The sequence below is a fragment of the Amphiura filiformis genome, chromosome 7, assembly GCF_039555335.1.
Source record: "Amphiura filiformis chromosome 7, Afil_fr2py, whole genome shotgun sequence".
Lineage (NCBI taxonomy): Eukaryota > Metazoa > Echinodermata > Ophiuroidea > Amphilepidida > Amphiuridae > Amphiura > Amphiura filiformis.
The window spans coordinates 11,925,780-11,937,002 of NC_092634.1; the positions used below are offsets into that span (position 1 = coordinate 11,925,780).

At 35.0% G+C, this 11,223-nt stretch overlaps 1 protein-coding gene across 4 annotated transcripts in view; it reads left to right on the top strand.

Moving 5' to 3' along the window:
- LOC140156749 (uncharacterized) overlaps positions 1-738 on the top strand; it is a 93,437-nt gene extending 92,699 nt beyond the window's left edge. For all 4 annotated transcript variants that reach the window (XM_072179704.1, XM_072179703.1, XM_072179706.1 and 1 more), the window contains one exon: positions 324-738. In XM_072179704.1, coding sequence (XP_072035805.1) covers positions 324-490 — 167 coding nt within the window. In that variant the 3' untranslated portion in view covers positions 491-738. The remainder of the gene's footprint in view (positions 1-323) is intronic.
- Positions 739-11,223: the final 10,485 nt, after the last annotated feature.

Here is an 11,223-nt window from a genome sequence, read left to right on the forward strand (position 1 = left end):
AAAGCATGCATCCTGATAATGATATTTTTTTGGCTTTGTACATCATATAGTGTGTCTTGTCTCAAGTTGACAATAAGCGCGCAAACCTAATCCCACAGGGTGTATACACGTGTGGAAGGGCAATTTGTCATTATGCTGGTGACGCAACCACGTAAAGCACTGATTCAAATCTGCCAGATTGCGAAATCCAACATGGCGTTACTCTCAACTTGAGACAAGACACACCAATAAGCAACAATGATTTTTGCTATTGACTTCCTGCATTTATTACAAATAAACAAATGTGATAATTACCTTTAATATTGTCATTTTCATTTCCATAGGTTTGTACAAAGGCATGCGAGTCAGCGATTATGCTACTGGTTGGTTCCCAACAAGCTGTGTAGAAGAGGTCGTCAATGAACATGTACTTGCTCGTAATCTTGTAAAGCGCCACCAAATCCTTAACCAAGTGGATTCACGCATCAAACTTCAGAAGATTGGAAAATGAAGATCTTAATACACAAGAGTGGACATTAATGGGAGAAGTGCAAATAAGAATTCTGAAACCAGTTCTGATATAGTAGAAGAGATATAGCCAACTTACTATCATAATGGTTAATTGGTACCAGTGAAATCAAATTTAAGCAGTTGAACATGCGAGTCTGCAAGAATAACTCCTAATACAGTCCAACCTCTCTTATCCGAACCTCTTTTATATGGATCTCTCTGTTATCCGGACATGTGATCTTCATAGAAAAAAACATGTCTTTCTTTTTTTTTGAGAACTTGATTTCATGCACTGAATCATATAGAAGCATAACTATGTGACATACTTAATAACTCAAATACCATCTTTCAGTGTTATTACCCCATTTTGAGTAACCTTTTGCTATCCCAATGTTAGCACTTCAGACATTCAATGCAGAATTACATGTAATTCACTTATCCAGATTTTCACTTATCCAGCCAATGCTTGGTCCCATCATGGTCGAATAAGAGAGGCTGGACTGTACTAGATATGTCTTGAACAAGCTACAGCTACAGAACAAACCTGACAGTTTCATATTTTGTATGATGGTGAACCCATTGAAACTGTTAATCTGTATTATGAATACTCATCATGAAAGCCTATGGAGCAATATTTTGTAGTTGTTTAAATTGAAAGAAGTTGATTTCTGTAGAGGCTTTATATATAATATTAAACAACTCATTTTTATGTCCTTGTCCATCTTTTTATAGCTTATAACATTCAACAATGCAACTGATTTGTGTGTAATTTTGCAGAACGTAAGAGCTTCCATTGTTAAAATACGGCCAACAATTTTTATCATGTCATTGCCCTTTAAATCTCTGGGCTGTGAATCCATCCAGTGACAAAATTTGTCTCAGATTCAGTCAGTTCTTAGCCATTTTTTCTTTAATTTTTGATTGTTAACTAGACTGAACTTCTGCTAAAGTCAGCAGAATTACAACAAGTATACAAACAAATGTTTGTAGTTGATCGTTTTTGTTGAAAGATGGCCATGGGGCCAAAATACACTAACTCCAGGTAACCGGTAATAATTTGATTAATTCAGTGCTGCATTTTGCAAATCAATACTACATCATATTTGTGTGTGCATTATATTAAGCATGTAGGTTACCTTAGCGTCTAAACTCTGTGTGGTCAGATATTAGCTGGAAACTTCTTGCTATAAACACTAATGTATCCTCAGTCCCAGCCAGCTCAGTAGTGCTCCTTCGTCATTATAACCGGCTGGGAAGGACACTATTATATAGGCCTATATATAATAACTACCTTAAATGATGTGCCAAAACTCTTTATACGGTATATTTACTATCATGCGTAATGTGTATCCCGCATACTGCTAATGAGTCAACTAACCACTGCTTTTGGAAACAATTACCGTATGTGACACTTTTGATATTTAGCACCCCTCACATAATTTGGGTCGTCTGTGAACATTTTCTTAAAAATTGCAGCTGTAAATGCACCCCTTTCAATGCACAAGCATCCAAAATACTATTTGGCCTACAGCAAACTCATCTTGGCATAGACTATCAATAGTGGTGACATTTGTGTGTATTATTCTATTTCCAAGAATTACTGTAAAAGTCAATATTTTCGCGAGAAGATATTTTCGAGATTTTGAAGATTTTGTCAATTGCGCGAGAATTAAATTTTGCGGTTTTGATATTGATACAATAGAAACCTAATGCAAAAGTTTATTTTCGCCAGTTTTTATTTTCGTGATTTTATGTCCACTCGCGAAATTCGCGAACAATTTCTACTTTTACAGTATAACTTTGTTTTGAATGACAAATTTTGCAATTTTATTTCAAAGTATGGTTTATAAAGCGCCCCCTGCAGATAACTTACGCAGTTATGGTGCTAATTAGGTCAGAGTAGTGTATGAGGTATGTAGTAGATTCATGTGCTTCCCTTCAGGGTGGAAAGCTACATTGTCTGGCAGAGATAAACTTGGAATGTTGCATCTGATATCATCCTGGAGGGGCGTGGCATGATCCAGTAATGTATTAGGGCTCATATTGAAATTCCCTTACACAGGAAGGTGTGCGCCATCCTGCAGCTTTCCTGTGCTAGCCTTCTTTGTTAAAATCCTGGGCAGGGTGTATCACTGATGCATATAATCCATCCGTTTTATGACAGAGCTTTCCTGAGGCGCGCTCTTAGCGAGGGGAATCCTGCCTTCTTTCTGTGTGAAAACGTGGTAGGGTATTTCAATATGAGCCCTTAGATGAATCAACAAGACAGCCAATCACAGCATGTTTCTACTTTGATTGACAGGTGACTTCAGATGCAACATTCTGAGTTTATCTATGCCAATGACAAAGCAGTTCATCTCAAAGCACAGCACTTTATAGCTTGATATAATTATTTTCACTCATGTACACAAATTATTATTCAAAGCTGTTTGTAATTGCTACAAATGTATGCTGTAAGGTCCAGGAATAAACAAGATAATTGCTTTATAATTAATGAGTCTAATTTTAATACATAATGATCAACATGTTACACCAATCAGGTATGTAATTGCTAAGATTACAAGTGTGTGTAGTTGTGCAAACCAAAATCAAAGTGCTTTCTGGTAGCAATAACATTTGATCAACACCATTGATTTATATCTTACTTTTGATCCACTTGTATTTTGGACAAATGTTTAAAAATATTTTATTATAAATGTTTGCGTTTGCAACTGCCTTGAAATAATTTGCTGCAAAAGATTGATTCAGCAGAAAAGGACCAAAAGCTGCTAATCCAAAAACCTGCCAGTTAGTTATTTTTTATTATTGAGAAATATTTTTAAGAACAAATTTTTAAAGTATGCAAATGCGTGTATACCAATTTGAAAACCTTGCTTAATATTACATTGTAATGCGATGAAATAATGGCAAACATTTTGAAGGACCTTTTGCATATTTAAAAAGCCAGGTTCATAACTCATGCCAATGTACGTGTTTATTATTCAAAGCTATTTCAGTAATATCAATGTACATCTTATTGCTAAAATAATAATTTCTCGATCATGAGAGCTCAATAGGCACACAATGACAATTGCGTCAGCGTACAATGCCTACCACACACTCTTTGGGTAGCGCTGCATTTCCTGTGCGTGCACAATCGATTGCGCTATCGTGTCATTCCACTAAACTTGCATCATTACGCAGTGCATGCAGTACATTCATTCTCTCATGATCGAGAAACTATTATTTCAGCTATGGTACATGGGTGTACAGTAATTATGTAAGTTTTGAATTGAATAAAAAATGTATTTATATCTTTATAATCTTTATATTTTTTGTTTATTCTTTTGGACATAATTGTATATCTGATATAAAGTCCACATGTGCAAATTTATTCCATGTTGTCATAACAATGTAATACCGTAACCACCCGGGTATAAGCCCACCTTCGGCTATAAGCCCACCCCCTATTTTTCAATACATTCTGGGAACTAAGAACAAATATAAAAAGTATCAGTTGATAATTAACATTCCACACTTATAATTTTAAGAAATTGACATAAAAGATAGAAATTACTGGTACATTGGGCATATATACAAATGGGGGTGATTGTTCTTATTATTAAATTCAAGCATTAGCCCTTCCCCGGTTATAAGCCCACCCCCATTTTTGAAGTGAAATCTGCCATCTAGGGGGGTGGGCTTATACCCGAGTGGTTACGGTAGTTTATTTTAATATGCTATATACTACATGTTTTTCAATAAAATTCCTCAAGATGTCTTTGCAAAAAGTTGTTTTACTTACCTTACGCTTTCAGTAAGAGATTAGACTTCAAGAGGCGGACAGGACTCTTCCATTTTATATACCTTTCATAGAGGGCTAAGTAGTGTACCTCCAGATTGGGTTATTCCATTTGAAATCCATATATGTTGTGTATCCATCCCAAGCCTCAAAATAAGCAGATATGGATCAGGAGCCACACATTTGGAAAAAGCAGCTCCTGGTCCTGTGATTATCTTGTGAACCAGGAGCCATTTTTAAAGAGCTAAGAGTCATTTAAATTTTAATTGTACACATTAATACAAAACCTACCGGGCTCTATTTAAAAAAAATGTAGAGCCTGGTTCATATGATTTTGGTGTGGACCAGGAGCCAAAATGTTATGACCATTGGGTAAATGGCTCCTGGGTGCCTGCTTATTTTGAAGCTTGCATACACCCCTATTCAACTGGAACTGGAATAGCCCAATTACGTACACATTTATATAACTGCTTGCTTGTTTGTGTACTGTGTGTACGCCCTTTTTTTGCCAATAACTTCAGGTAAGCACTGCATGCTCAAACCTTTGTAACCCTCAAGTTGAAAGACTTACTATTATTTGGGTGTTTTTGGATAAATGTTTGAGGTACGGTACATTATTTTGGTGTCCATTGTGACATCTAATTTGGTTGGTTATCATTCCAGTTTATTTGGCTTTCAAAAATAAGTTGCAAATGTAGAGCTTGTTCTTTCAGCATTATTTTGATTCATTTTTGTATAAATTGTATATTGTAGAAATTATAACAATGTTAAAATTGTAATTAATTAATCTGGTCAACCAGGAATCTGGCATTTTGGCTAGATGGAATTCCCAGTGTTGCGCCCACAACCTTTGGTCTTTGGCTGTGTGAATGACCTAGGGTCGTCCGAGGTCAATCGATTCCTGATGACGTGATCTCAACTATGTGATAGATTAACTTTAAAGCCTCCACTCCAGTTGAGGGACAGTTGTAAGGCTCATATGACTCCCCGTTCAAACCAACAGGGTTCAAGGTAATTCCATCTAGCGAAAAAGTGAGTTTTCTGGTGGACCAGATTTAATCACAATTTGAGTGTTTCTCATATGTGATGCGATCAAGCAAAATCAGTCGGAACTCGGAAATATTGATTTTGAGATATAGCCAAACAAAGTAAATATTTCCTTTTGATTCCTCTTGTTTTGGAAACTATTTAATTACTCATATCTTTGGAAATGGTTGTTCAATTTCAATGGGGTTTTCTGCAAAATACAGCTTTGTAAATGTATTTACTATCCTATAAAAAACTGAAAATATAATATTTCCAAGTTCCGACTGATTTTGCTTGATCGCATCACATATGGTAAAGAATATGCAGTGTATGTTATATCATATCATATTTCTTTTAATTATATTACATTCCATGTCACATAGTTGTTGATAGTAATATAGTAATTTCTTTCAAAATGGTGTTTTTATTTATATTCCATAAACCTTTAATGCCAATGTTTTTCACTTGCATTGACTATTTTATCGTTTGCCCATAGTGCTAAAATTGCAGTCATTGTCGCAATGAAATAGGGTTCACTAGACTTTTTAGGCAGTGACCAAATTCTGTTGAACAAACAAATACTATGTATGTATCAAGTGCACACTGAAGTTTTGAATTGAAGTAAATATTAGTAAAACCAAGTTTGTGGTGGTGCTGGAGGATTACAGAACAAGGAATTGGTAGTTTTCTTTTGCCATGGAAGGACCACATCGGAATTGGTCATTTGTGTACAAATTATGAAGTGAATATTGATGACCGCACATTTTTTTACCAATTGTCTTCATCTGGTTAGGGATCATTAAACTGATTTTTGTCAAATATGGTATTTGGTTATCCTGTAATTAGTGTTTTTATTATTTGTACAGATAGGATACAAATGATTGGTTTGTAAAAATGAATGAAAATGTTTTATGATTGGAGTACATTTGTAGTAATTTTATGAATGTTTTATATTATTTAGAAATATAATTGCTATGAATCAGTATAATTCTGATATTAATTTGTCGTGGAAGTTTGCTCGACTTGAAATGTCTCCTGATCTGGGCTTAGTCCATATTATACAGGCTGTATCAACATGTTTGGTACCCATCATTTTTTGGTGTTTATTGATAGCCTGCTTCTTCATGCAACTTTGGATTCTCTTGAAATGTGCAAGATTTATAGTTTTATGATTGGCTTAACATTAAAAAATATGGTAGGTAGGTCAGGATTTTTACCTTTAAAGCTGTATTTCATAATTGCATTTCATAAAGGTACATTTTTCCTTTTTTCCTTTAAATTGTTTTTTTTTTTTAAAAAAACCCAAACAAAAACAAGTCTAGGATCAGGCCTACTTTTAGAGTCAATCGGAATACGCCATTTTAGGCCTTAGGTGGATGATATGTTGTATTTTAATCACTGAAAACTAATGGGTACCCATCATTTTGGTACATCTTGTATCATTGACAAAGCAGTTTTGATTGGACATGAGTGTACATGGTCACAGGCTGAATAACTGCACTGTCCATGCAAACCACATAACACTGCTTCCCCATAACTAAAGCTTCATATTTTGTGCTTTTTGAATTTTGAAAATTTCCTAGTTTGAAGCGAAAAACAAGATCCTAAAAACCTTTCTTAACCTGAGATATCAACTATTGATGGGGAGATATTGGGCTATTACAGTTGAAAACCTATGGAAGAAATGACCTTAATCTCCCACACAGGGGGGTGTGAATTTCAATTTATGGAATCATCCATTTACAGTCCTTGTGTGGGAGATTTAAGGCCATGTCATCCACAGGAGGTGTATGGATTTCAACTAGAATAGCATATTAGGGGGAAGTGCTGTTGTAAAATCCTAGATATTGTGATTTACCAATATGGCCTACACCTTGCATGCCATGAAATTAATTTCTAATGTGTTTTTCAAGAAGAATTAGACAAACCATATTGGTAAATAACAATCTTTATTATTAACTACTCAGAAAGCAAAATTATGGTTAGGGGCTGTGCAATAATTATGAGCCCTGGGAATATGGTAGTGTAGGATATTGACTTCTGTAACAAATTTAGCACAAATTCCATAATATCTTTAAATATGTGTTTTTGATTCTGATTCTCTTGTGCGACATAATTATTGCACAGCCCCTTATAACTTTCATAAATAAGTGTGGGAAATTTGAGACCTCCTCCAACAAAACCTGGATAAAGTCAGGAAATTATGATAAGGATAATGAACTGAGTGCAATGCATTCGTCAAGATAATCGCACGCGCCGTGGAGTTATTGCATTTAGCTTGAGAGCCGATAGGCTCGAAAGCTAAATGCAATAACTCCATGGCAAGTGCAATTATCTTGACGAATGCATTTGCAATACATTATCCGTCATACACTTTGAGTGTAGGCCTATTAAAACAATAGGCAATATTAATTGCTGCATTCATTATATTAGTTTTAATATTAGGAAAATATCTTACATTTTAAAAACACCGTCAGGACATTGACCAGCTACGTAGCATTTAACTGGTAAAGAAAATCAATCCCTGTAATCAATGGTATCGATTAAGCCATACGTCATACTTAGGTAACTTATTCACGCATGGTTTAATTGACTTGACTTTATGTTGTGATCATTTAATATTGTGGTTTCGAACACAGAGAGCACTGAACCAGTTGGAAACGATCGATTTAGATGTCAGACTAGTACTACGGTGAATATCAACTGGACTTTATAGCTCTATATAATTTGAACTACTTATATTAAAACACACGACATTGGGATTTAACAATTTGTTCAGTATTATCATAGGCCTTCAAACACATGTGTTTGAAGGCCTATGGTATTATAAAGTATGATCATGATATTATGCGCTAGTGTGTGTTTCCCGGGCCCGGCTATGTTATTTTAGATATAGGCCTACATGTATTTCATTTGTAAAATGCTGAATATTTTGCAATGGTGTCATCTTGTATAATTATGATCCACCTGTTTTTGGCCCTTTTTAATTAATAGAAGCTCGATTATTCTCATTTGATGTTTGATTTATTTGAGGTCATTAATCATAATTTATGACAATGATATTTGCAAGGGTGCAACTCTACTAGTCTTATTACAAGACTGCCCTATCCCAACCCTAAACCCTAATTCTAAACTCCGTAAACGAGGACTGGACTCAAGTCTAGCGAGTTGCACCTTATTCGGTAATTGTACACTATTATAGAACACCGTTTGTAACTATACCATTTTAACACCACAGAATGTATATTTGTACTTTTTTGTTGGTATATATATCGAACAGACAATTATATAGTTATGTGATCTCTGTGTCTAAAGCGCCACCTAACTCTACTTTATGGTTATGTGAAAGTAGTATTTCTAGTATTTGGCGTGCACGTATTATCTAGAATCTATTGTTTAGCGTGCAGGTTTTAGATAATGCATTGTTTAGCGTGCAGGTTTATATAATTTGGGCTGTGAAGGGTAGTTCGCGAAAATAATGCACGGGAGAAGAATACATAACGATGAATAGAAACGGGCACTAGAAGTGTATGATTTGGAGATATGTCAAATTTAAAATGTTCAGATTGTCACCTGTCAAATGATATCACATAATCAATCTTTTGTCCTTCAATAATACATCTTAAGCTTCAAAATTCTGTTTATTTTTGGCATATTTATTGGACTCTATCTCAAACTTTTTTCAGGATTTGTGGGAGTGGTCTCATATTGTATGCCTTGAAAAGGTGCATTTTTTATTTGATAACTTGGTTATGTGCAATTAAACAAAATACGACAAAATAAACTATAAAGTCAGTTGGCTCTTTATTTTATATTTATTTTTATTTTTATTCTGCATTGAAAATCAGTAACAATAATATATCTTTCTGCGCTGATGTATCCCATCATGCTCTGCAGTACCAAAGTAGAACTGCACATGCCATAGAAAGTGTACACAAAATCCCTCACTTCAACTTTCAATTACTCGCTTAGACTTTTGTTTGAAAAAAAAAAATGCTCTTGTGAAACTATCCACGTACAGCTCTCAATATTTAAGTGGCCCCTACTTATGTTTTGTATGTATTTGCCATGGAGCAAGTAGATAGACTGCAATGCATGATGTGATGCTCCCTTCAGCTGCTGTGGATGCAACCCAAAAGATCAATGAAGTCCTATAAACAAAACAAAATCAGTCAAAATAGCATTGGTGTTTTTCAGCTCACAGGAAACACTCCCTCATTCCGTAACACACATTGTGTATAGGACATCATTGATCTTTTGGTTTTGCCCCTTAATAAATTGACTGCAATGATTAACACTGCTCAATATATATGTATATATTATAAGACTAAGCACCACAATATGAAGTAATACATGAAAAAAAACCAATTTGTAAACTTTCTATGATTTGATACATAGCATAGCATTTTAAGCTTTTACCATGAATTTTGTATGTAAATATATTGGACATTTTTATCATTGTATACATGTACCATGTGGAGCTGTACTCGGATTATATCTGTGGTTGTTTTTTGATGGGATTGTATCATTAAATGATGCATATTTTATAACAAAACAATGTTGACTTCTGTGTTTCTCTTTACTAGTTTTTAAGATAATCATATCAGAATGAGATTTGTGACAGGATCTGGTCCATGGAGGCCAAAGGTGCCAAATTTAAAATTGAGATATAAAATACATAAGAAAGTAGACATCACAAAGCTTTAAAACTTTAAAACCAAGTGCGTTTTCAATATACGATAGCCCGAGGTAATAAGGTAATTTTTCAAAAATCCCTCCTTTGGCCTCCATTTACCCATTGTGAGGATCTGGTAGCATACATGAATGGGAATTGAACCAGTTATGTAATTCTTCCTTTCATGTCATGCCAGTTTGAGGCTCTCCTTGCATCATGTCGGAACCGTGCAATAGGGGAATGGACCAGATTGTGTCACATGTGTTTCTGTTAATATCCTCCATAGTTGGTGATTACAAATTATGTTATCTCATTAGAAAATTAATACCCAAAGAAATACACAAGGCAGCCATCTTTGAATATATATCATCACCTCTTGCATCTAGACTCTATTATCATATACAGTGCTCATAAGAATTAAGGTACCAGTTATGTTCACCTCCTGTATATTCTTAACAAAGAGCAGCAGCAGTCAATTAACGATTTACCATTTAGCAATTGTATGTGACCCATCACATCAAAACATGCCAGTTGTTTTTGAAAAATCAAAAATAGCTTTTTTTGTTGCTTTAAATCACCTTTTAAAACACATGTACACTACCAGATCCCTATTGTTGCCACCCCAGAGCCCAGACCACCGAATGTCCACGTATCCATGGTGATTTTGGCTAGATTGCCAGAGTCACCATGAGCGCAGAATTAGAAACCCTCAATGGTCTAAAAAGATGGATGCACTCTTTTGCATATTTACCAAAATAATTGCTATGCAGTGTCGACTTCACAACACCACCTAAGTCAGTGTCTAGGTACTCATTTGTCTGGGACCCCAAGGTAACATTGTTGCCCTCTAGAGTACACATATTGGAATCACCTATATGTAGTACACACACTTGTGGTACTGGTGCTGCACTGGTACTCTAGAATAGCCACAAAGAACATGGGCAGCAGTGTACCTCTAGAATCATAGGAATATGGTAGTGTAGTATATTGACTTGCGTAACAAATTTAGCACAAATTCCATAATATCTTATCTTTAAATGTGTTTCTGATTCCCCTGTGCGACGTCATCTGATCCAATCGGACCCAAAGTCGGCAATAATGAAATTGAGATATGGGCAGAAATAAGGAACAAAAAACAATGGTAAAATTGCATAATATAAATTAATTTGACAAAAAGGGAACAATAATACAATTTAAAAAGCGAAGTGACCGGAACAAATATGCCAATGTTGGCAGCTCTGGATAAGGTCTC